Source organism: Zosterops lateralis, assembly GCF_965231275.1.
Source record: "Zosterops lateralis genome assembly, chromosome: 24".
NCBI lineage: Eukaryota > Metazoa > Chordata > Aves > Passeriformes > Zosteropidae > Zosterops > Zosterops lateralis.
This window is the reverse complement of record NC_139784.1, coordinates 1227622-1254399: the sequence shown is the minus strand read 5'-3', so window position 1 is coordinate 1254399 and position 26778 is coordinate 1227622. Positions and strand designations below refer to the sequence as shown.

Sequence of the window (26778 nt, the reverse complement as noted above, 5' to 3'; positions counted from 1 at the left end):
TCCCAGGCTGCTCTAATACATAGTGACAGTGAAATTATTCACACTCCTGCATTATTACAGCGCTGTGATTTGGGCTTTTTTCATCGTCATTGGCTGCAGAACATGCTCGTCTCCCACTGCACCTCAGAGCACCCAGGCCCCTCGCCTGGCTTTGTCTGGGTTACAATGGGCAAATTAAAAGGCTTCATTTATTCCTCACTTGGCAGCAGATTGCAAAATGGTCACCAGCCTGATTAATCTGAGAATCTTTCACACTGAGTAATCAAATAAGGGCCTTTAGTTTATTGATGTCTCTCTACTCAGAAACATTGTCTGAAATGTATGGCTCAGAGTGCTGGTCCCCCCTGCTCCCTCCCACCCCAGCACAATATTTTATGTAGGTCAGAAATACCAAATTAGCCTGGTTGTGTAAGATATGTGCTAAAGGCTGCCTCGGGGAGGCCTGGGATAAACAATGGATCTGGCTGGGGCTGTCTGAGAAGAGGCCAGGATGAAAGTAAACCAAAACCACTTTTTCCTCCCAGATGTTGCTCTCCTTAAATGCCCTTTTGCTGCAGCACACCTGATGTCTCACCTGCCACGTGCACACCAGCTCAGGGAGGGGGACAGGGAGCTTGATTCCAGTGTTGACCCAGATTTCACGTGCCCAAGCAGTGACATGGAACATTCTGAGAAAACCCACTTGAAAACAAGTGTGAGGCCTGGCCTGGGTTTCTGTTTGAATGCAAACTGCTTCCTTCAGTGCTAGTACTGGTGGAATGGAGTCTGGGATCCTCTGCAGTGTGGTGCTGGGGGAGTGGTCCAGTTTCTGGAGCTGTCTGGTCACTGGATGTAGAGAGAGAAGTTTGGTTTCTGTTCTGCCTTTGCTCCCACATCTGCCCAGGGGAAGGGGCTCTGCCACAGAGGGAGCAGGTGGTCCTTTAGTGCAGTGGCAGAAGGGGATGGAATTTCAGGAGGTGCTATGGGCGGCTATAAAATGAACATTTAAAAATAAAATCTGCTCGAGTCTTTGCCTTCGGGAGTCCCCTCCCAGCAAGGAGACATTAAAGGGCAGCATTGCCAGCTGCAGTGTTCCTCAGCAGGAGGTGGCATTGTCACAAACTGCCTGCACAGGCTAAGAGGGAGACAAGGAATCCTGCTATAAATAATGTATATGGAGGGGCTGATGGATCTGCCTGGCTTACTAATTTCTAGTTAAATCAATAGAACCTCAAAAACATTGATCCATAAACCTCTCAGCATAATTATTATTTTTGCTCCCCGTTGCATCTCTGCAGCGTCCCAGCACCTCGGAGCTCTTCCTCACTCCCACCCAAAACTGCTGTGGGAAGCCTGAGCTTTCTGAGCCAGCTCTTCTAACCTGGATTAAAACAAAGGACTTGATTCCATCTCGTGCCCTGCCTTTGCAGACTGCAGTGGTTCCATGCAGATCCTGTAAAGTTCCACACAGACAGGAGCTGTTCCCGAAGAGTTAAAGTGTGTGTGTTGGGAGCAGCTTCCATCCCTCAGCCCAGTTCATGCTCCACTGCTCCCTACAGAGCCTGCTGCACACAGGCTCCATGTGGAGAAGCTCTAGGGGGCTGTGGTGCCCTAAATAGTCGTGTCCTACTTTGTGTACCCGGCTGCTCCGTGCTGCCGGTGCCCTTGTCCTGGGGAAGGCCAAATGAGCCCAGAGAATTCTGGTTAACACTTCCACCAGCAGAATTTGTGGCACAGTGTTGTGTTCCTGGAGCTTGGGATGTCCTCCTCGGATTTGTCTAATGCCAATCTGGATGTGCAGATGTGCCAGCTGTTCTGGAGGCCCTTCCCAACATTACCATTTGTATCCTCAACCTCTCCAAGTTCTATTTCTTTTCTGTTGATACTATACTTTGGAAGGATCAAGTGTAGTGACAGTCTGTGAATACCTCAATCTTCAAATTGTGGAGAGCATCAATCTCAACAAACTGGTTGTAAAGGGAAGAGTATCAGAAGGTCCATTCCAGTCCACCTGATGTGTCTCCCAAGACACTGGACAGTGGTGAATGCCCAAGTGAGAGCCCAATATGGGACAAATGTGTACTGATAACTTGGCATGCGCCCATTCTCCAGGGCCCTGCAGCCCAGGAACCTCTTGGTCTCCTTAACAGTTGTTTTTTTGGTTTTTTTTTGCATGGTGTCCTAGGGTGACCTCTAAACCAGGAGTCTTGGTTTTTTGGTTTTTTTGGTTTTTAAATTGACAAAGAATTCCATAGCTCAGATACTTAAGTGAAGAGCTTCCTCCTCCCTGCTTCCCTCCCTCCTCTCTTTTCCATTTTAGATTACACCTCTTGTCTCCTAGTTTTTAAATGGCAAAACACAGTTCTCTTTGTCTTCCACTACATCATCTCCACTTTTTTTGCCGTCATCTCTGGGCATTTCTTTCCTAACCTGGGGAAGCTGAGTTCATTGCCCCATCTTCTCAGGGCAACCCATCTCAGGGCAGGGGATGGGTTTTGCCCTTTAAGCCTCTCCCAGTTCTCTGTGTCCTTTTTGAGATGGAGGAGGGTAGTTAAGATCTCTGTTGAGTCAGGAAGGGACTGTTTGGAGCCCATCAGTTCCTGTGAACTTTGCCCTTTCTCAGTGGGAATCCCTGCCGTGCTGAGGAGTTTCATTTGCTCTGCTTTGCCCTCATTTAGCTCCGGGTGTCTCCTGCAGCTCTTCCCAGCCACCCCTCAATGATTAAGTGCCCCCACCCAGCCCCACGACCTTCCTATTGCTCTCAGATTATGGCTCATTTCAGATACTGTGAAAGCACAGACTCAGGGCAGGCTCCCACAGGATTCCCATCTTTCCAACACTTTTCTCCTGTCTTTACTCACCCTCAGTGCTGTGAGCTGTCAGTGAGGAGCCTCATGGAAGGGCTCATAGAAACCCAAACAGATGATCCAATGGACTTGCTGGTCGTTTTTTCGCTAATTTCAACTGCTTTGTCCAGGAAACACAGGGTTTGGAGAGAATCACTCCTTTGGAAAACACCAAACCAGCAAAGAACAAAATCCCTGGTTGTTGTGTTATGACTCCTTCCAGCCTCTCCAGAGCTGTGTGACCTTTAGGAGGAGCTTGTGCTGCCAGCTGTGCCCTGTCTGGTAGCACAGACACATTTCTTTTGCCATTTGGTATTTACCCCTTTTATTGACTCGTTGGTTTGAGCTGTGTGTTTGGGTGGCTGAAGAAGGCACTCCCCAGCCCTGTGCTGGGAACAAAGCTGCAGCAAGAAAAATGGCTTTCTTTTCCTGGTATTGCCTCGTTTCTTCATTTCCTCTGTGTTCTGCTGCACCTTGGTCATCCATCAGCTCTGCAGCTCCTGGTGCTCCCTGCTCCTGCCATGCTGGACATTCCACACCTCTGGGGCCTCCTGGGGCCCTTGGTACTCACACTCCTTAGGCTCCTCTGTGTGATTAATTCTGTGTAAAATAAATTCTGCTTTTTTCACCTGTTGTTACAGTTTGAGCCAATCTGTTTTATGTTCTTGGACACAGGTGAATTTTTGGAGTGTATCTCCCTATTCATAATCATTCCTCCTGCTCTGCATTTCAACCATGCTAATTTCCTCTTTTATTTCTCCAAGACTTTTTGTGGATAGCAGATATCTGCTCATAGCCCTCGGTGTTGTTAAATGCTGCTTGCAAAGACTTAATTCATCTCCTGCTCCTTTTGCCTATAACAAAATCCTCATTCTTATCTCATACACTTTTTTTAATTAAGCCAACCCTGATGGATTTTTTGGCTCCTGCTATTCCTGAAGGGATGAGTGTGTTACAGCTGAACAGCTGCCATGTGGGCACTGGACATCTTCTGTTGTACAGAAGGAATGGGATGGGAATTTGAGCCTGGAGCAGTGGATCTGCAGGGGGGTCCCTGTTTGAGGGGTGTCAGATGACCAGGAGGGATCTGGGACTGAACAAGCCTTGCTGTTGTCACAGCAGTTGGCCCATTTCTCTGCAGAGGAATTACACTGCAATGGCAAAAAAACAGAAAGGAAGACTTAAAAAAAGTCGTGGGTGCAATGTTTCTCTACAGGCATGAGTATTCTTTTTGCATAATGGTGTTTCTGAGATAATATCAATTTCTTCATTAAATTATAGGCTCTTGCAGCTTCATTTGTACAAAGCACATGTTCTTACAGTGCATCCATGAAAACATTTTCCAGCAGTGGGTTTCACTCTGCACATGCACATAGAAAATGGAATTCCTGTAGTTCCCAGTGCTATTTTGAGGGCAGGTTGCTCTTCCATGGAGCTTGTAAATTCCGGGGTGGTGTTTTAATATCATTCCATGGGTGGTATTTTAATGTATGTGAATTTATTTCAGCTTTGTGCCACGGACAAAACGCTGGAGTTCGACAGAGACTTCCGGATCAGGCACTACGCCGGGGATGTGATGTGAGTTTCCTTCAGAAATAAAGTTGCACCTTCTATTTTTGTCTTCCCAGCAGCTCTGAAGTGGTACAATATTCTGATTTACTGCTGCTTCTGGTGCAAGCCAGAATAGCTGTCACACACAATTACAGAGTGCTGCCCTTGCTTATCAATTAAATCTTCTGCTGGTGCCTTTCTCTACAGAGTGGGAATTTGTACTTGGAGTGAAACAAAAGGAGAGCGAGGCATGGGGGGTGAGGGGAGAGCAGTGCTCCAGGGGGAAAAAAAAAAGGGAAAAAAGACATCAATGTTTATGCAAGAAAGCTACACTGAGCTAATAAAATCTGGTTTAGACATCTGTTTGGTGTGATTATATAACTCTGGCTTTAAATTCTCCAATCAGTTGGAGCAGGCTGGAAGCACAGGGGAGTGATAACCTGCAGGAGGGATCAGGACAGGAGGCTTGGGAAGTGCTTGCCTGGAGCTTGCAGGAACAAGTGCAGGAGGTGACAGCAGTGGAAAGGGAGAGTGAGTGGAAATGAAGGATGCACGTGGTAGAAACCATTTGCTGGGAAAGCTGTTGTGTGGAATATCACTGGAGTTATTTAATGGTTTAGGATTTGTATAACTTGCCATGTCAGAAGAAAGGGAGCTACTGAGGGAATAATTCATGATTTCTTTTACCTTGGGATTATTTTAACCTTTAATTTCCAAGGACAGCTAATGCGATCAGACTGGAGCCCATGTAGCACAAGCAGGTTATCTTCTGGAGTCTTTGCTGAGCAATTCCTGACAGACATTCCTGATTTCAGGGGGTTTTGGAGGAGAAAATACAAGGTGCTGTCTTAGTGGTTGAACCTTCTGAACTGCCAGTGGCTGACAGATGGTGTAAAAGAAAATTGAAATGTGGAAGAAATCACAGATAGTTCAGGCTCAGATCTTACATGGAGCCCTAAGACTTGAGGGTGGGGAGACCCTCCCCTGGCACAGCTGTGGCTGCCCCATCCCTGGAAATGTCCAATGGCAGTTTGGATGGGGCTTGGAGGACCCTGGGATAATGGAAGGTGTCTCTGCCATGGCAGGGAGTGGAATTGGATGCCTTTTAAAAGGTCCTATTCCACGACTCTGTGATTTGAGGATGGTTCTGTGCAGGGATTTGCAGCTTGTGGGTTGATCCCAAACCTGCAGGTTGGGTGCAGCTTTCCAGGGTGGGATCTGGAGCTCAGGAATCATCTGTGTGGGAGTCACTGAATGGGGAGATTTTGGACCTTTTCTGTGAGGACACAGCACTGCCTGCCTTGATACTTGGAGAAGAGATGAAACCCTGAAACAGTGACCTCCTGGAGTGGTGTTCCTGTGGGAATAGAGGAAGAAAGGAATCTAAAGTGTGTGTATTTCTCTGTGTGTTGATTTCCAGGGGAGCTTCCCAGTCACTACTCAGAGGTTGCTCTGGAATTCAGACTCTCTCCACCAAGAGAGGGGCAGACTGCACAGATTGAAAAACAAACCTGCATTTCTCTAGGATTTAACACAAACACACACACTCAGTTTGGAGACAGAATCCTGAGTGTAACTCCTGAATTTGGGCCATCCAGCCCCTGTCCAGTTGCTGTGAGGTGTCTCAGGCAGCACCTGGAGCTCTCTGAAGCCAGGTGTGCTGTTCCTGTGCTGGAGATGGGAGCTGGGCCCAAGGAGCCAAGTCTCTCACTCTGCTCCTGCAGCAATTAATGATAGGCTGGGAGCAGGGCTGGATTAGGATCTGCTGTGTCTATAGGAGTGCAGGGATGCTGATTCCACAGTTACCAGCAGCTCACAGAGGGACTTTGTTACTTTGCAGTTAACTCTGTTTTTCCTTTATTTTTTAGTTACTCAGTCACTGGATTTATTGACAAAAACAAGGACACTTTATTTCAAGACTTCAAACGCCTCATGTACAACAGGTAAGAATGTTAATGAGGTGAATTTTAGTTTGATTTGTCGGAATCCTTTTTTTGTGGAGTGATGCTGTCAGAGACTCAGGTTTTCAGTGATTCTGTCTTCAGTGTGTGTGAATAAACACATTGCTTTGGGATTTGATCTTTGTACATCTGTGACCCAGAGGCTGTTAGTTGGATTTTTCAGGTTAAAGTCCTTATTCTGTACATGTTGTTTCTGTTCTGATGCAGCCTTTAATTGAACAGAATTTAAAGTGGGTTTTTTTGAAACCAACTGATTGTGCAATCAAGATAGTGCAGAGCTTGCTTGTGCTGCCTGATTTGTCATTAACCCATTGCAGATTTACCATCATTGCTCTGTCTGTAATCAGTGCTAAAGATACTGGGAAGCTTTGGTCAACAACAGATATCCTTGGCCTCACCTAAACCACCCTGTTTTGAAAGAAAATGGGGAGGGAGGTCTGTTTGAATCCTTTCATGTCTGCAGTGATGTGACAAGTGCAAACCGTGAGGTCACATGTTGGGCAAGCGAAAGTTGCCTTGAGAAGCAGATTTGAAATCCTACCAGAATGTGGGTGGAAGTGCTCACAGAGCTTTTTTTTCTTCACCTGGCATTAAACATGTCCTCATTTTGTAATCTGCAGCTTTCAGGGGCTCTGCTCGGAGGACAGTGGGCACGAACACCCTGTAGTGGTGAGCACTGTTGACCTGTGCAGTTGTTAAATTTGTCTGCAGTCCTTTGGGTTGACTGGCTGTGCTCCCCTGAGCAGTCTCACTGTTCCTGTTTTCAACACTTCCCATTGACCAGAAGCCTTGCAAAATATTTGCTGTGTGGTTTTATCAAATTTAGCCTGTTTTCTGTAAAGTCTCTGGAAAATCCTGTTCCCAAACACCACTTCCAGCACATTAAAGCCTGTGACAGATTGGCCACTGGATTGCTGTAAATGTGCTTATTTTTTGTCTGTTCCTGAACTCTTGCCATCCATCAGGGCCAGTTTACCTCAGCCTGAAACCTTCAAAAATACAGGCTAAAGTGTATAAATTGCTTTATATATCAGGAAAGGTGGAGAAATGCAGCTTGAACACAGGTGATAGGTTCTAAGGCAGGGTGGTGTGGGTCTCGCTCTCCTCTGTGTTGATTAAATTCTTTCTGTTGTGCCAGTGAGGCAGTCCCTGCCTCTGATGCATCACCCTGTGGGATTTTCACTGTCCTATTCCTGCACGCCCTGATCTGAAGGGAGAATGTGCTGGTTGTTTTTCCAGAATGTTCAGTTGTAAGCTTGAACTTGCTCTGAAGAGCACAAAATGCTGTGCCCATGAGTGTGACCCTGGCTTGGGTGGTGCCCTGTGAGCTGGAAGCTGCAGTGGCTCTGGGTAGGAGCCAGCTGTTGGATTGTCAGTGGGGTAGAAGTGATGGGACACTGCAATTAAAGAGACTCTCTTGTAGCTCCAACCCTGTGTTGAAGATGATGTGGCCTGAAGGGAAACTGAGCATCACTGAGGTCACCAAGAGACCTCTGACAGCAGCTACTCTGTTCAAGAACTCCATGATTGCACTGGTGGACAACCTGACACTGAAGGTAAAGATTCCCGTTTCAAAATTGATTCTGACTTCTGATGAGAAGAGTGTGGCTTCTCCCTGGAGAGATTCCCACCTTCCCATTGCTGCCATCCATCAGGAGCTGAGCTGGTCAAAGGCAGAGGGGCCTTGTCTGTGCCAGACAAGCTTTTGGCTGGGCAGGTCTTGAGGGAGGGTCACCTCCAGCCCCCATGAAGAAGGTGGATTTTTGCCTCCTCAATGACCAGTGCATCTTTCACTCATAGGAAAGCTAGTCTGTCCTAGGTAATAGTTATTACATCAAATCACCTTTAGCAAAGCTCTTTGGGCAGAGGGCACAGAGGATGCTGTTCATGGTGGAGAGATTCTCTCTGGCTTCCCATGTCAATGGGAATACAGTACAGACAGACCTGTGTGAGTTCCTTCTTTCCTCCTCTTTGCCATGCCAGAGGGTGAGGATGGAAAGCTTTTATTTCACCAAATATTTCAGTTTTATGGTAGGAAGGCATTGCTTGGGCATGCACCACATTGTATGATGGAAGGTGGGGAAGGGAATGCTCTGGAAAGGGGCTGTTGGAGCAGCACAGCTGAGTGAGCACTGGGATCCCTCATGTGAGCTGAGATCCCTGAGGAATATTGGGGTGTTACTGGAGCTGGGTGGCCTTGCTGGAGTCCTGGCTCTGGGGTACAGCTCACGAGAGATGAACAGAGAGCCCAGGGTGCTGAGGTGTGGTCACATTCAGAATAATTGAGCAATGGAGAGCAAAGTGCTCTGAGTGTCTGCTCAGGGGTTGTGGGAGCAAAGCAAATAGGTCAGAGCACGACCACCCAGTGCTGGCTGTGCACAGGGAGACAGCTGCCCTCACTTCTTGTTTCCAGAGTTAGGACATGAAATCACACCTGGTTTGTAGGGTCTCCCCAGAGGGTGCTGGGCACTGCCCAGGCTCCCCAGGGTGTGGTTCCAACCCTGAGGCTGCCAGAGCTCCAGGAGAAGTTGGACAATGCTCCCGGGGATGCCCTGGGTGGGATTGTTGGGGTGTCTGTGCAGAGCCAGGAGTGGATGATCTCTGGGGGTCCTCCCAACTAAGGATATTCTGTGATTCCATGATTTTTGCATTCCTGTGCTGGAGTGGGTTTGATCAGAGCTCTGCAGGAGGGTCTGGGACCCCCCAAAGCTGCCTGGAGGTACCAGCTGAGCCACCCCAGAGGGGAGCAGAGCCCTGGGGCTCCCCCCAGAATGTTTTGCCTCAGGGCACCTGAGAAGATGCCCCTGTGAGCCCAGCCCAAGGCCAGGCCTTGCTAAAACAGGCACCAGCAGTCAAAATTGAGAGTGCCTGTGTAGGCAGAGAGGAACTTTCCTGGATGACAAATCATGAGTGGTGGGAGCTGGGAAGGTGGCTGTGACCCTGTGGGGATGGGGACAAACTTCAGTCTGGTTCCCAAGGAGTCAAGATTGGTCTGATCTGTCTGTCTTCCAAATAATCTGCTGGCTGGCCCTGACCTGAGTCTGGTACAGGTGTCAGGAGCTGCCAGGAACCCAGGGAGCTGCTTTGTGTTGTGAAAGGAGCAGTTGTGGACGGAAAAGTTTCTCCTTGGTGCTGCTGGCTGTGTTATTGCAGGTCTGGTCCTACAGCAGTCCAATGTGGGGAGCCTGAGGCAACCCAGGAGGGGTTCAGGACAGCAAAAATCACTGGGGGTGTTGTGGGGACGGCAATGATCAGGCCACAGCAGGGAGCTGGGAGCGGGCAGGTTCAGCAGGCATCCATGGAAAATCTTTTTTTCCTTGTTTATTGGAAAAATTATTCCAGGCCACCTGGTAGGTGTAAAAATAGAATAGTCCAGAGAAAGCTGTGCACTGTGGTGGTTTGAACAATCCCCGCAGCTCCCAGCAGGGCATGGAGAGTTTAAATCCCACCTTATCCATCTTGAATCAGTGGGGTACCAGCAATGCTTACTGAAGGCTGCCTGGCTTGGGTGGAATTAATTTACTTCAATCCATTTATCATCAGTATCTCCATCACAAATACCAGCCTTTTCCAGGGGTAGGCACAACCAGGAGCTGTTTCCAAGTCAAATCACTAGGAGTTTCCTGTGTGAGTCTGTATAGTCCTTTCCCATTCTTTACCTGTCCTATTTTCCATTGAGAAACTTATATTGAAGCTGTTGGTGTTTTCCTGATTTTCTGTTAAGTAGCAATGAACAAAAGAAGATTTCATTAATATTGAGATATCAGTGCTGATAAGCATGATTTAAACTCAGTATTCTCCAAAACCAGATTCCATGGAGTCACAGAATTGTTCAGGCTGGAAAAGCTCTCTGAGATCATTGAATCCAGCTGATCCCCAGCACTGCTGAGGCCACCACTGATCCCTGACCCCAAGTGCCACATCCACACCTTTTTTGAACACTTTCAGGGATGAGGACTCCACCACTGCCCTGGGCAGCCTCTTCCAGGGCTTGACAAACCTTTCCATGAAGAAATTTTCTCAGTATCCAACCTGAACCTCCCCTGGCCCAGCCTGAGGCTGCTCCCTCTCCTCCTGTCCCTCTTTCCTGCGAGCAGAGCCCAATCCCCCCAGCTGTCCCCTCCTGTCAGGGAGTTGTGTTGGTGAGACCCATCCTGCAGCCAGGCTTGTGTCACTTTAGAGGGTCTAAATTTTGGGAAGGTTCCTTAGATAAGGCTCCTGAACACAACCTTTGTGTACTTCAAGCAGTAAATCAGAGTGCAGAGAGCTTCTGTCTGGCTGCTCCACCCTGAACATCTCTGTGAGGTGACTTTTGGGACAGTTAATGATATGCACATGTCATTAGCAAGCCAATAATTGGGTATTCAGGCCATGCCAGCAAGATGCTGGTTATGCACAAAGAACTGGATGCTCTGCCTCAGGTCACTGCCAGTTTGGACACTTGGCTCTTCTTCTGCTGGGCTGGTGAAGCCACTCTGTGTTTTGGGGACACCATCACTGCAGTTCCAGGTGCACTCATCCTTCCCTGGGGCTGTTACTCATTTTTCCTGTGCTGAATTTGGGAATGAAGTTGCACTAGTGGGGAATCAACAGTGACACTCCATGTGTCTTGGCTGTGGCTTGGACCCTGCAGGATTTTTTGGGAAGCCTGTGGTCACAACTGATGGAAATAGCTCTGAACATAGGGTTGCACAAACTGCTGAGGTCTGGGGATGTTAGAGGAATTAGGTTCTTCAGAGGAGGTAACACCAGGTCATGTTATTCTCAGCTGTTTCTCAAAAAAACAAGTTTCAGATAGGCTTGAGTTTTGTGCTGCTTGAGCTGATGGTTTATTGACATTACCTGGTGTGCCCAGTGCAGTCAGTGCTCCTTGTCTCACCTGGGCTGTTCTGCCTCAGTGCTTCTCTGAAAACTCCTTCAGACCACATTTATGTGCTCAATTTCTGTAATCCTCAAACAGGATGCAGCCCAAGAGCTCCTCTTTACTGATATTCATGCTTGGCCTCCCTGGGGAGCTGCAAGGTTTTTGGCTGTAGCAAGAGTATCTTTGAACCTGTCCTTTGGGGGAATAGTCTCCAAAAGTGCCAATTTGGTGGGCAGCAATAACAATAATCTTGGAATTTTAGAATTGTTAAGGCTAGAAAAGACATTTAATTATGATCATTGAGTTCAACCATCAGCCCAGCACCACCAGAATATCAAAGTCTGTGGCTACAGTAGCTGCAGCATTAGTGGTTATTTAACTTTTCTGCTGTATAAAATTACAACCTTTAAAATTCTCTTTTGTTGCAACTCTGGTTTAAACCTGAAATTTGCTGGTGAAGCAGAGCTCTGCAGTCTCTGAGGGGAGGGGCAGGTGTTGTGGTTACTGGGGTGTCTCAGGAGCTTTCCTAGGGTCAGTGCCATGGCACTGGTGTTGTTAATAGTGCAGGGGCTGTGCTCAAATCTGGTTTTAATTTCAGCTTCTGCAAACACAAACCCATATGGAGACACTGGAAATGTGGCTGGAAATGCCACACCTGCAGTCCTGGGGCAGTTTTGGGGTTCCCATAAAAAAAACACTGAGGGGCTGGAACGTGCCCAGAAAAGTGAATGGAGCTGGGAATGGGCTGGAGCCCCAGGAAGGGCTGAGGGAGCTGGGAAAGGGGCTCAGCCTGGAGAAAAAGAGGCTCAGGGGGGACCTTGTGGCTCTGCACAACTCCCTGACAGGAGGGGACAGCCGGGGGGGGTTGGACTCTGCTCCCAGGGAACAAGGACAGGAGGAGAGGGAATGGCCTCAGGCTGGGCCAGGGGAGGCTCAGGTTGGACATCAGCAAGAATTTACCCATGGAAAGGGTGCTCAGGCCTTGGCAGGGGCTGCCCAGGGCAGTGCTGGAGTCCCATCTGTGGAGGGATTTAAAAGCCATGTGGATGTGGCACTTGGGGTCAGGGATCAGTGGTGGCCTCAGCAGTGCTGGGGATCAGCTGGATTCAATGATCTCAGAGAGCTTTTCCATCCCGAAGAATTCTGTGACTCTATGAAATCTGGTTTTGGAGAATACTGAGTTTAAATCATGCTTATCAGCACTGATATCTCAATGCTGCTGAAATCCTGCAGATCTCCAGAATCTTTTAGGCAAAACTTCCCATAGGTAGAAAAAAGTGCTATGTTTTTTCCAAAACCAAACCACTCAAAACAAAAACTGGCTTTTCCAGTTGCTATGTTCCATTTCTCAAGAACATGTTTTACTGCCCAAGCTCTTTTCTCTGTGGTGGATTATTTTGGGTGGCTGTTTTATAAATCCTGACAGGGGAAACCCTGTGGCTGCCTCAGCTGTGACTGATGATCTTCTCTGGGAACTCTCTGGACATACATTTCCTCCTTGTTTCTTTTCCCTTTTTTTCTTCCTCCTCTCTAACTCCTTTTGTTTGACTCTTCCTTCCATCTCTCCCCTCTCCTATCCAGGCTGACAGGCTTCACCTCTGCCAAGTTACAATGTCACCTCTGTGATGGATTGGACACATCCAGCACAGATTTGTCAGTCCTGTCCCATCCCTTCTCTCATGTAAGGAGCTATAAAGTACAGAAAAGAAACCCCTCAAGAAAGAATTTGTTTAGCATGCAATGGTTTAAAACTGGTTTGGTTTCTTTTTAACACTTAAAAATCTAAAAATTGCTCAGCTTGATTGAAAAAAATAAAATTGCTGCAATTAGACATCTAAAGAGCTTTCAAAGCTGGGGCCTTTGTGTCTGTGCATTTCAGTTCTTCCCTTTACAAACTGCAGTTCTCTGACAGCAAGAATGGGAGCTGCATAATTATCCCCCTGAAGAGCTGGGGCTGGGGGGATTGGAAGCATGGAATAATCTACTTTAGAATTTACTTCAGGAGCTGTCGTTTCTGAGAGGCTTTAATTACACTGTAATTGCTCTGATAGATGATCTCCTGTCTGTGCAGGCACTTCCAATTCCTGCTTTCCAAAGGATTTCAGCCTTTTTACATCAAATGCAGGCACATTCAGTGCCCTTTGTGCTGGACCTGAAGTCACAGATTTGAGGAGGTTTGAGGGATTTTGCATTTTTGAGTGGCAGAGCTGTGCCTGACAGCCCAGGCTGTGCTGGGGGATTCTGAGCACCGAGGAACAGCTGAGAACTGGCTGCTCTTGTGTCAGCAGTGAACCAGTGACACTTCCTGGAATTCATGCTCCTAATGACATGTCCAGAGAAGCTGTGGCTGCCTCGTCCCTGGAAGTGTCCAGGGCCAGGCTGGAGCTACCTGGGATTGTGGAAAGTGTTCCTGCCCAGGGGAGTGGCTCTCAGTGATCTTCACAGTCCCTTCCAACCCAAACCATTCCATGGTTCTTTAATTTGGATGCTCTGTTCCCAAGGCAGTGCTGTTCTTGTGGATTGAATGTGGAATATTTGTGATATCAATCCCCTCAAGGGATTTAAATGATTTATATTCATCCTGCCCCCAGATGCAGCACAGGGCGGGTCTGGCCTGGCACCATCTGGTGTTGGTGACCCTGCTCCTGACATGGAGAGAGGTTTTTCCCTTGTGGTGTGGATAGGGAAGTGGCCCAGAGTGAAGATCAGCAGGAGAGGAAGGGGAAAAGTGCTGCCCATTCACCTTTTTTACTGAAAGGGTTGTCCAGCCCTGGCACAGCTGCCCAGGGCAGTGGAGTCACCAACTCGGGAAGTGGTCAAAAACATGTGGATGTGGGACATGAGGACGTGGTTTTGTGGTGAATGATGGTGTGTGGGAAATGGATTTGTAGAGAATTCTCAAAGCCTGACAAGAAGGCTCACATAGTCTGTATCTGTATGCAAACTTGGAGATAAAACATGCTGAGCTAGAAAGGCCATGGAATAGGACGGACATTGAGAGAGAAATGGACAAGTTTCAAATGATGGCCTTGCAAGTAAGACTGGATACTTTAGAGAAATAAAACTATGAAAGAGGCATTGTAGTAGGACCCACAGGGGTGATTTTAGATTATTTGCTTTAAGGCATTTACAGCATTGTGTGGCAACAGCTGATAGGCCAAGAAACACTTATAATGGATGGTAATTAGGAAATAGTTTGGCTTCTGATTGTGATGGTGTGAATTGTAACACCTGTATTGTCTCACTCTTCTTTAAAATGCCTTTCAGGAGCTCCATCTCTGGGTCAGAAAAAGGGATAATCTGACTATGGTGGTGCTGGGTCACCAGTTGAATTTTATGATCTTAAAGATCTTTTCCAACCTTAATGATTCTTTGAGTCTGTGGATTGCTGTGGCAGAGGAAAGTGCTCAGTGGTGTTGACCTTGGAGGTAACCTTGCACAGAATGGAGCTGTCCCTCAGCTGCATGGTGTCACATTGAGGAATCATCATGGGATGGTTTGGGTTGGAAGGGACCTCAAGCTCATTTCAGAATCATGGAATATCCTGAGTTGGAAGGGACCCCCAAGGATCACTGATCCAACCCCTGGCCCTGCACAGACACCCCAACAATCCCACCCTGTGCATTCCTGAGAGTGTTATCCAAATGCTCCTGGAGCTCCCTGGGCCCTGTCCATTCCCTGGGGGGGTGTTGCAGTGCCTGATCATCTCATTGCACCCCCTACCATGGGCAGAGACACCTTTCACTAGACCAGGTTGCTCCAAGCCCTGTGCAGCCTCGCCTTGGGGAAGGCGTGTCCATGGTGCTCCTTCCTCACCCAAACCCTCTGCTCTGAGGAGGGGGAGAGAACTGCCCTGGGGCTCAGCTGGGAACTGGGCACTGCTGCCCTGTGTGAGGGAGAGGAGCCAGACAAGGCTGGAGATGAGCAGGTCCTGACACACTTGGGGAGCACTGGAGTTGCTGGGAGAAGGGAGATGGTGCAGGAAGGAGATTGTGTGATGCTGCCCACACACCCTCCTGTTCCTCCTGCCCTCCTCACACCCATCCCTGCTTTGGGCTGCTGCTGGGAGGGTGGGCAGTGCCAGGGTGCTGCCAGCTCCTTGTGGGTGCTTGGCTCAGCTTTTGCTGTCTATTCCCACCCCAAGGACAGCCCTCGTGGAGAAATCACAGCTGGTGCTGCTGAGCCCATCCTTAGGAAAGCAGGGAAACCGTCCAGCCCAGCTGCTCCCCTGGAAGATCCAGTGGTTTCTGTCAGCTTTCAGGACAGGAGGCTCTGCTTTCCAAGGCCTCCCTCTCTTGGCCCATTCATGGCTCACACTGATACCTGAGCTGGTCCATGGTGCTTCAAAGCTTCAGGTTGTGTCAGGACTAGCCAGGACAGCCACAGATGATCCTGTTCCCTCAGCATTACTGAAGGGAAATGGCAATATGGGGCCTTTCATATTATCCTGAGATTGGGTAAGTGACCTCAAATCACAGAAATAAGGCTGAATAGATAAAGCATAGAAAATAGGGCTGAGGGGGACCTTGGGAGTGCACCTAATTCCCCTCCTGTTTGAGGATACCTCTGCCTGTATCTTCCTTTTGCAGGCTCTTCTCCCCACTGATGGATGTTCCCTCCTTCCCACAGGCATTCTGTTCCCACTACTTGTTTTCCTGGACCTTAATTTGAATTTTTATACGTAGTTAAATCCATGACTTCTTTGTCTTAAAGGTGAAAGTTTGCATTCCTCATATCTATCCTTTAAATACACGAATTCTTCCACCAGGGGGGTTCTGCGCCTCCTTGGTCCTTCTAGGCTAAACCCGCAATTCCTGAGTCACATTTGCTGGATTTTTGATCTTTACAGATCTTTATTGTTCTTTCTTGCCCTGATTCACATTCCCACTTGAACTGCAGTGCCCTCAGGGAACTAGAAATGTGTTGGGTTTTTTGTCTTGCAATTTTCCTGTTCCTGTGCCCCTTCCTAGAAAACATGGAAACATAGATTTGCCTCACATCAGTTGGAGCTCCTGGATCTCTTTAACACCAGGGTCGAATCAGTTTTTCATTCTTTATTAGCCAACTATTTCTGCTGAATGTGGAACTTTGCATTTGTCCTCACTAAATTAATCCCTTTTTTTCCCTCCAGACCATTCCTCCCCTTTGTTACCACTGTGGGTTCTTGAGGCCATCCAGGAGTGCTGGAACAGAACAGGCTGCTCTGGAGAATTCCTGGGCTTTCCCTTTTGGGATCCCTCAGGTTCCTCAGGGCAGTGTTAGAGTGGTTCCACAGCCATTTACTTCATCTGGTCCAGATTGCTGAAAGGTCATTGCTGGTTATCAGTTGTTGTTATCGAAGGTCACATTTTGTCACGTTAAGATGTCACCCAGGCTGTTTTTCTCCCTTTATCCCCATGTTAGAACTGCCTTTGGAATGCTGCAGTTTGTGTGTATCTGTGATGTCCTCTGAAGGTCTCTGGCCATACTGGGACCTTCTGAGCTCACTGGGGTCCTCTTGGACTTCTGTCTGAGGCTGGGTGGGCTCTGCCAGCCTGCAGGTTGTGCCACTCCTTTTGCAAGGGCTACTTAAAAAGTTTTATCTATTAATGTTAGAAGAATACAACTTGAAAAGCTGTGGTGGGAAGAAATGAATGAACTCCAAAAGCCGGTAGGGTGAAAGTAGAGTAGTTTAAAGGCTTTGTAGCCACCCCTCACAGGCTGATGCTGGTTATAGATCATATTGGTCTAAACAAAAACTATCTTTAATCTCATAAAAATGAAAGGAAATGTCAAAATTGTCCAACAGACCTGTGTGGGGCTTATCTGAGTGTGCAGAAGGGCTGGCAGGGAAAGGAGTGTGACCCTGTGGGACTCTCCTGGAGATTCAGGGTCAGCCCCAGCACAGGGCAGGACCTCTGCAGGGTGGAGTAAAGCCACCCATCCTCATTCCACCTTCTCTACCCCCTGCAAGTCCCAGATGGTGCAGAAAGAGGAACCCATGTCCTGGTGGCCTGTGTTTGTTCTGAGGAAGGGGTGGGCTGGAGGCAGCTGAGTTTGAGGCTCCATCATTTCCATCATTCAGCCATGTTGGAATTGGGGGTGTTTGACTTGGCTCAGCATAGATAAAAGTGATGGAGTGACCAGGAGGCTTTTGGAGGTGCTGCAGGCAAAGCCATACCCAACAGAGCAGTGAATTCCATGAATTCCTCATGTTTGTAATCTTTCCTGAGGACTGATGTTGTTATCCTCACAGTAGGGGAGGAGGGGCATGTGGTGCTGGGTGGGTGCACAGCAAAGGCCAGTGGAGCTCCAGTGGGGAACATGTGGCTCCTGTAAGAGGTGATGGCAGGGTGTGAAGGAGGGGAACATTGAATCACAGAATCAGCCAGGGTGGGAAAGACCTCTGAGATCATGGAGTCCAACCTATGACCTGACACCACCTTGTCACCCAGACCACACACTGAGTGCCACATCCAGGCTTTCCTTTAACACTGTCATTGTCCCTTCTGTTTTCACCTTGTGATTCCTGCCGAGCAGGCAGGCCTGGTGGGCTGGGCTCCCGGCAGTGCAGAGGGGTTGTGTCTGCAGTGTCCTGCCGGGGTGACAGTGCTGTGCTCTGTCCCCAGGAGCCCTACTACGTGCGCTGCATCAAGCCCAACGACAAGAAGTCCCCGCAGGTGTTTGACGAGGAGCGGTGCCGGCACCAGGTCGAGTACCTGGGGCTGCTGGAGAACGTGCGCGTGCGCCGTGCTGGCTTCGCCTACCGCCAGACCTACGAGAAGTTCCTGCACAGGTGAGAGCCTGCCACGCCCTGCCCGGCCCTTCGGGCTGGGGCTGCTTTAAATCAGCTCCTGGATAAGCTGGAACAGATCCCACAGGAGCGTGGATGCTCTGGTTCACCTGTGCCAAGGTGGCTGCTCTGGTTCAGCTGTGCTGAGGTGCTTGTGCTGCTCAGGCTCAACTCCTTGTCTGCTGAAACTCGCTGGCTGTGTTACTCTGCAGCAGTAATATGTAATGAGGAGCTTCCCCTGGGTATCACCCTAAAACCTCAGCTAATTAACTGGTGTTTTCTCTCTGAATTGTCTAATTGTTGCAGCAAGACCGTGGTGTGTCTGGGGGAGCATGCGATGGCACATGGTGGCATTATGTGGGAAAAATCCCTGGACTTTAAAAATGGAAGTCTGAAAAGGGGGATGGTATCATGACCCCATTAAATGTGTTTTTGATTCTTCTTGCCCTCTTAATTCCTACCAGATTTGTGACAAATTACATATTTTAGATTGAAAATTTTCTTAAGGCTTCACTAAATTAACGTGGGCCCTACGAGTTCAATCTGCTCTGATAGAACAGTGAATGGAGTTTTTGTTCTGTTATTGAACCAGGTGAGAAAAGGGCTGTGAGAGTAGAAAAAAATTAAACTATCCAAGCAGGTGGGATGAGTAAGAAACAAAGTGCTGGTGAAAGATCTTTTGCTGTTCACAGTGGAGATTTGCCTGGATATATCATAATACCCAAGGTGGAATGAAAGGCTCTGACTTCTTAAATCCAGTCTGCAGCGCTGGGGATCAGTTTCCTGAACCAGTGGATAGAGTGTACTTTCACCTCACATGTGGAATTCATTACAATTTACTCTTAAAATTTGTGTAATCACTATTAATATAAACACCTGCTTTGTTTTTAATGAATGTTTGATGAGCTCCCGTGAGCTGCAGCCCCACAGTGTTTGCAGCCAGGAAACCAAATCAGCTCATGGCAACTGCTTCAGCTTTTGGGCTGCTGGAGCAGGAGTCCTGCCCAGCCCTGGAGTGGGATTTGACATCCAGAGTGAGGGATCAGACACTGTTTGTGTGTGGTGTTGCTCCAAGCCTGGTCTGCAATGGCTTTTCTAAATTAAAAAAGGAAAAAAATAAAACCAGAAAAGTAACTTCTCTTTCTGTAGGAGAAGAGTTTGTTGATATTTAGCCCTAAATCCTATATGGTAGTTGATATCTCCTCTCTCTTAGTAGGGAATGAAGTGAAGCACAGTTAAGACCATTATAAATGTCCTTCTCAAGCTTTCCTTGGATAAAGAAAACCTTCCTTTGAGCTCTGTGCAAGCCAGGCTGCCCTTTCTAATGTGAAATATTTTCTGTTGGACCGGGAGAAGTTGTCCCTTCATGCAGTCACGGCAGCGTCCAGTTAGGTGACACACGTGGCACTTACACAGATGGGGTGCATTCTCTTGGTTTAATGTATAAATTACCATAAAAAAAAAAAAAAAGCTGATTGGGTTTCAGGAAGGGGTTTGTGAGTGTAATCCAACCCTTTCCACACGGAGGTATCCATATGCCTATCCCAGACCATGTCAAATATAGCATGGAATCAACAGTGAGAGCTGTGAACAGCAGGCTGCGAAGGACCCGTGGGGCCCAGCTGCAGCTGCACACCCAGTATTGTTCATTAAAGCTTCACCAGTTATTGGCTTGCTGAAATCTTGGTCCTTAGGAGAGCTGGACTGGGAAATGTTAACTCCAGGAGCAGCCTCATCCCTGTTGGGTGTTTCCATAGGGAGGTACAGCAGGGAAGGAGACACAAAGCTGTGTGGAAGGGGGTGTTCCGTGTCTGAGTGACCTTGGAAGATGTGGGGATCCGCAGGCAGGAGAGGGGCAAGGCTGTGGTGTCAGGGAGCAGATTTATTCCAGACTCTGCCTGGCTATAATTAGCACCAGGCCAGGATCGTGAGTGGCTGTGGTATCCAGGCCATGCCCTTGTGCTGCGGGGAAGGAGTTGGTGGCATTGTATGACACATGTGGGAACAACAGGAGCAGCCAGACAGCTGGGACATTCCACCTGCTGTGCCTGGGAGGGAGGGGGGCATCAGCACTGGGGTGTCTTTAATGCCTGTGGAATAGAGCAGGGGGGCTTAATATCTGGGGCAGGTTTTTGGTACTATGACATCCCTTCTCTCCTGAGCTACTTGATGGGGCAGGCCTGATCCATAGTCTGGATCCCAGCATGATCCACAGCCTGGATCCCAGCGTGATCTATAGCATGGATCCAAACCTGATCCATAACCTGGATCCATAGCTTGGGACCCAGCCTTTCCATAGCCTGGATCCCAGCCTGATCCATAGCCTTGTTCCAGCCTCTTTCCCAGCTTCGTTCTCAGCTTTGGGGGTTGCACTTCCACTGCTTTGCTCTTTTTTTTTTTTTTTTCCTAACATAACTGTCTCAAGGTGAGAGCTTTTTCCCAGTGAGTGAATTATTGCAGGAACATTTTCCTGATGAGAGCAGGGAAGAGAATCCAGTGTGCTGGATTGATGTCTCGTGTGTCCATGTGTGTGAGAGCAGGAATGCTTTTGCCAGCACGTGCTAAATCTTCTCCTGGGAGTCTGAAGGGAAGTTTTTAATCCTCTTTATTTGTCAGTGAGTTCCCTGTAACCCCCGGGGATGGTGTTCCCTGCTTAGGCGCAGTGTGCACCTCCATTTTCCCCCTCTTGCACAGCAGATTCCAAAGGCTAATTTGATGAATGAACTCACTGGGATGTGTTTCCATTCAGGCTCTTTGAGGCTGTTCTGAGCCTCCTGCGGTGCTGCTGCTCCCAGGAAAAGGGTGATTGTGAGGCTGTTTAAGTGTAACTGGGAGCTGAGAGTGTCTGAAGCTTTGAGATTGATGCCTGCCTTGGCTGGGGGCTTTGAAGTACGAAGTGGCTGAGCTCGCTGAGTGCTTGTTTTATTTAGAACACTGCTGCAGGTTCCATTCCAGGGGAAACGTCTATTACAGTTCTTATTGTGTCCATAAATCTTCTGCAGAAAATTCATTGTTGCTTTTTGCAAACGCCTGTTCCCCTAATCAGCATTTCCTGGGTTGGTAAATCTTACAGAGCTCGGGCTGATCCCAGTACATTGGGCTTGATTTGTAGATGTCTTAGTTGCCGTCTGCATTTCTCTGTAGTGGAAAATAGAGTTTGGGTGGAGAGGATGGGAGGAATGGCTGGCCCACAGTTACAGGCAGTGTTTGCACAGACTGGGGCAGCCAAAGCTCTGCTGGGCAGGGAAAAGACAGAGTTTGGTAGAAATTACTCCCAAAGTGATTCATAGGGAAAAAATTATTTGCAGAATTTTTAAATCGAGGTTTTCTGACAAAGCAATTGATTGCGGGTGGCTTCTCATGCAGAATGTGAACAAAACAAAGCTTTCCTTCCTTACAAAAAAAAAGCCCAAACCAAACCAACCAAACAAACAAAACCCAAGCAAACAAATAAAAATCAAAATTGGATACTGGAGGTGTGAAAAATGGAACAGACAAATGACAACAGACAACAGACAATGGCAGGAGGCCATTGCTGAGTTTGTCCCCTTGCATCAGTCCAGTGCTGTTGAATTGAGCTCCTCTCAATGTTATTTTACAGCATCTCACAAAATCATGCATCTCCTTTAGTCATTTTCCTTGTATTTTGAGGATCATGATTCCTACAGAGGACATCTTCAGACTCTTCCATCTCAGTTTTATTACAATTTAATTGATAATTTATTCTAAAACGGGTTGAAATTTGGCCTTCTCGGGCACCTTGGTGTCAAGTTCACATTTGTAAATGGTACCTTTTAATTCCAGGTACAAGATGATATCTGAATTCACTTGGCCCAACCACGACCTGCCCTCAGACAAGGACGCTGTGAAGAAGCTCATTGAGGTCCACGGCTTCCAGCACGACGTGGCCTATGGCAAGACCAAACTCTTCATCCGCACGCCACGGACCCTGTTCACCCTGGAGGAGCTGCACGCCAAGATGCTCGTCAGGATCGTCCTTTTCCTGCAGAAGGTAAAGCTTCATCTGCCTCAGAAATTCAGCTCAAGATCCTTAAACCACCCTTGGTCTCCTTTCTGGCTCTCTTGCTGCACAGATTCCAGACTTCTGCACTTTGTTCACTGCTGGGTATTTTCAGGGCTCTTTCCATGATACTCTCTGTGGCCTTGGTGTGGTGGGAGCTTTGGCACCTAAAAAGTTGTTCACCACTGTTTCAAAACTTATTCTTTTCTCAGTGGAATGAGGATGCCTGGGAGCGTGGGGACTTTCATGGCTGAAGTGTGGAATCACAGAATTCCAGTCTGGTTTGGATCAGGAGGGACTTTAAATCCTAGCCCAACCATGCCCTGGCACAGGATACCCAGAGAAGCTGTGGCTGCCCTATCCCTGGAAGTGTCCCAGGCCAGGCTGAATGAGGTCAAGTGGAAGGTGTCCTTGTCCATGGTAGGGGATGGGACTGGGGGAGCTTTCAGGTTCCTTTTAACTCAAACCATCCCATGATTCTACATGTCAGCACTTGCTGAAAACTGTCTGTCCCAGCGAGATGTGTCTGGGAAAGAGCAGAAATGGTGGGGCTGACTTGGCCCTTTTAGGCAAAGTGAATTAGTTCAAGACTTTAGAAACAAATTTCTTAAAATGCTTATCTTCTGTGAAATTCTTGGAACCTGGGAAAGAACAGAACCTCTGAAGCCATTCCTGTCCCTCACAAATAGAAACTGCTGACAGATGAGTACAAAAACTTGACAGAGCAAAAGCTCTCCAGGGAACACAGGTTTGCACAAACTCTCCACACCTGGTGGACTGAATGGGGAAGAGCCTGAAGGAAAGTTCTCCACTGGAAGCTCTGAGTTCTGTGGAATACTCACACTTGTGGTGTCTGCAGTGCATAGGGTGTTTCCCTTCTTGGAAACCCAACCAGTTTGACCAGTGTGGGAGCAGAAAGAGTCGAGTCTAGGGTTGGTCTCTTGGTATTTGTTGTGCTGAATGGTTTGTCGTTGGTGGGGAATTCTGCAGGTTTTGTGTGCAGTGAATTTTTCTGGAAAGGCCAGGCTCAAGCTGTGGAGGATGCAGGCCCTGCCTTTCTCTGAGCTTTGTGGTTGATTTTTGTTCCCAGTTCTGAGCATGTCCTGCTGCTGAGCTTCCTTGGACTACTCAACATCTTCTCCTACCTTCCTTCCCTGGAAAGGGGAGCACTTTTCCAGAAGCTCATCTGGCTTATTCTCTTATGCTAATCTGTGGGGTCCTCACACCCCCTGGGAGGTGTTCCTGGATCCTTAGCTGTGCTTCCCCCGTGCTCACCAGGGTTATGAGGAGGAATCTCCTGCCTGGAGCCACTTTGGTGCTTTCAGGGAGGTCACAGCTCTAACCCAGAGTCTCTTTCTTCCCAAGGAGTGGGGTGAGCTAATGAGCTCCTTGTGGAATAAAGCTGCAGGGAGGACTGCTTGCTCCCAGGTGACTCCAGCTTTCATATTAAACCAGGGAACAATTGAGGGGTGACCTTTTTGCAAGGTGCAGCTACTGGAGAATAATTTCAGAGCCCTGGGCTGTGTTGCTGCAGGAGCAGATCATGGCCCAGTGAGCTCCAAACTCCTCCTTCAGATAAATCCAGTGAGAGACACAATTTTAACAGCAACTCAGCAGTTTTGTGAGTTTGCTGCCAGCTCCAGAATAACATTGTCTGGGCTGGGATCTGGAGTGGGCTCAGCATCACAGACAGCAGGGCAAAGGATTTCTTTGCCCTTCAGAGGTAAATACCTGCTTAGGTGTAATGGATCAACTCCTTTGCTCCACGAAGGGCTTTGCTGCAGTGAGTTTGTGTGGCATCAGGTATAAAATAACTGTGGTGCTTCTGGGGGTTTCCTTGATGCCACAGTCAGCAAAAGTGATAGAAATTAAAATGCTGGTACACATTGTCCTGTGGCTTCACAATCCTCCCTGTCCTGTGTTCTGGTCTCCCTGGGGTGGGGAGGAACCAATATGAGTCTGCCTGAGGACTGAAGCAGGACATGGAGGCATATTTTTATTCTTCTGTGAGAAATCTTCAAGGAGTTCTAATTTACCTCATAAAGGATTTGTGGGGAAAAGACAAACTCCTTCTCCAGTGCTGAAGGCACTGAGGACTCTGTAGAAATCTGGATGTCCTCCTGGAGCTCCTTTCCTGTAGCTGAACCCTCTCTGCTTTCACTGGAAGTTCTTCAACCATGCAGAGAAGCTTTTCAGAGTCCTGGAACTTGCAGCTAAACCAAGAAACACTCAATGAATCATTAAATGCTTATTAAACAGCCCATCAGCTAAAAAGCAGGTGTTGAGCTGGTATCTATAGGTATGGATTAGAGACCTTGTACAGTGTTAATCTACCTGGAAAAAGCTTAACTTTGTCTCCATTTTCAGTGTTTCTCTTGTTTCCCGTTAACCCTGGTGCCAGCCCTGGCTGGGATCCCTCCCGTGCTCCACTGCCGGCAGATGGGGCCGCTGGAGTCAGGCAGTGCTGGGAAAGGTGCAGTCAGCAATCAAACATCAAACCAGAGGAGGGATCTGATGAGGCCTTCTCTGAGCTCTGAAAGCATCAAGGCAATTTTGCCTGTCATTTCTGTTCTCAACTTGCTTTCAATTGTTCATTAACAACTCACAGGGAAATGTAATTCGTGCTCCTTTTTCCTTCTGTAGTTTTGCCTGTGAGCATCAAAGGCTGAGGGAGGCAAACTGTGAGCGCATCTAGAAGGATTTGATTTTCTTTTAAGTAACTGAGCCTTCTGTTGCATTGGAGTTCCTCAAATTTGAATTTAGGAAAAGACAACAGGAGATGAAATGTGGTGTTGTGACAACGGGCATTTATGTGACACAAGCTGAGGCAGATATGAGGGGCAGCCTTAGAGCAGCTGATCCCAGCCTGGGGCCCAGGGGTGTTCTCCTCTGCACTGGATTGAGTGTAAGTGAAAGAAACCACATTTAGCAGTTCTTTTTCTAATGATGTGTATTCTGTGGTTTATTGCTCTCCTGCAAATCACGAGGCTTTCCAGAAGGGATTCAGTAATTATCTGGAGAGCTTCATCATCCAGTGACCCTTAACCCTCAAACAGTGCTGCTGCCTTTGTGTAATGGTGCTTACGAGTTTGGTTAAATTGAATTAAAACTGACTTCTAGTTTAAATAGATAATTTTACTTTCTTTTGTTCCACATCTCTGGGTGTCTTCACCTTTAGATTTATCTTTCACACTCCTTTTTTTCCGTGGTAAAATGTCAGTGAGATTCCAGGCTGTAATTTTCCTTCTGCCCCAACGCAGTCAGTGAGCAGATGTGATGTGATTTAACCGTGGCAACTTGCTGGCTCCAGGAGAATTCAGCAAGTGAGAGCTGTGTCCAGTGTCACAAACCCCATATGGCAGCAGGGACATCACACCAAAGGGTCACTCCTGAAGCCCCAGCTGAGGTTGCTTCCCGTGGTGCTTTAGGGTTTATTTGCTGTACCTGTGCTCCTGCCAGCTCTGTGATTGTTACCCTGAATGCAAATGGAGCAGCTCTAATGTTAATCATGCAAATAAAAATAAAAAAAAACACGCTGCCATGAAGCTCTGCTGCTTTTGCTGCCCTTGGAAAGGCTCCCACAGGCTCATTAGCTGTGCAGAGCAGAGCTTTGTTCGGGGAAGAAAGCCTGGGCAGGCGGCACGTGCGGGCTGTGCAGATGATGGCTCCTGTCACTATAATTTACTGCACTATTTCCGTGTCATTTTATCAGGCCGGCACAGCTGCGTATGGAAATCGCTCCTGAAATCTTCCTGCCTGGCATGGAGGCAGCAGGAATGTCCTTGAGTGCAGCCTGGCCCCTCCTGGGACACAGCCCGGGAGGCAGCAGGGGGAGCCCGGGGGGAGTGGAGCTGGGAGGGGCAGTGCCAGCCCTGGGATGTGCCCTGGGCAGCCCAAGGTATCCTCGGGCATCCCAAGGTGTCCTCGGGCATCCCAGTGTGTCTGTGGAGCCTGGATGGTCTCTGCAGAGGCTCAGGAGCTGCCATCACCATGGCAACGTTCCCCAACCCGCAGGGAGAGCAGCACAGAGCCGTGGCTGATGTGTCATCATTCTGTGTTTCACCTTCCTGCTCCAGCCCCACCAGCCCTGGGAGCTTGGGACACAGGAAAGCTCCTCCATGGACACAGGAGGTGTTTCCTGTCAGGTTATGGAGGGACAGAAGCAATCCAGTGGGGGCTTGGGCTAGTGACCCAGATAAAGGGGATGCAGTGGATTTGCCTCTGGGCTCCAGGCTTTTTCCATCCCGAGGCAATGTTTGTGTGTGCTGACTAGCAGCAGGAACAGGTCTGTAATGATATATGGATTTGTGTCCTGCACCCAGACTTTAATCTGGAGAGGCTCTGGCAGGGAGGAGCTGTGATAGGAGATGCTGTGGCTCCTTGCTGAGGAGCTGGGAGCTGCCAGGACCAGGTGGAGGGAAGGAGGAAGAGCTGGCTCTGTCCCCTGCACTAATACTGACAGATCCCACAGCTCCTCCTGTGCTGCTCCCCTTCCCTGGGCCAGGAGCATCCCTGTCTGCTTCCAGTGAAAGCATTGAGGCAAAAAAATCCACCCTGCCCACTTCAGAAAATGCCAAAGCACTTTAAAAATGCTTTACCTCTTACCAAAAAACTGAAAGAAAAGAGGGAATTTTCTGCCAGTTTAGCCCCACAACGACTCAGCTGCCTTCAGAGGAATGGTCCTACTGGCAAGAACTGGGGACTTGCCTGTGGGGGAAGAGCAGGAGAGCTATATCCTGCCCTTTCAGTAGCAGGTGCCTGGAGACACCTGGATACCTTCTTGA

At 48.3% G+C, this 26778-nt stretch overlaps 1 protein-coding gene across 3 annotated transcripts in view; it reads left to right on the top strand.

The window, feature by feature from the left end:
- The window catches only part of MYO1D (myosin ID), a 154744-nt gene that overhangs the window by 45820 nt on the left and 82146 nt on the right, over window positions 1-26778 (top strand). For all 3 annotated transcript variants that reach the window (XM_083877442.1, XM_083877443.1, XM_083877444.1), the window contains exons 12-16: window positions 4333-4403; window positions 6245-6319; window positions 7761-7893; window positions 17810-17976; window positions 21778-21985. In XM_083877442.1, coding sequence (XP_083733568.1) covers window positions 4333-4403; window positions 6245-6319; window positions 7761-7893; window positions 17810-17976; window positions 21778-21985 — 654 coding nt within the window. The remainder of the gene's footprint in view (window positions 1-4332; window positions 4404-6244; window positions 6320-7760; window positions 7894-17809; window positions 17977-21777; window positions 21986-26778) is intronic.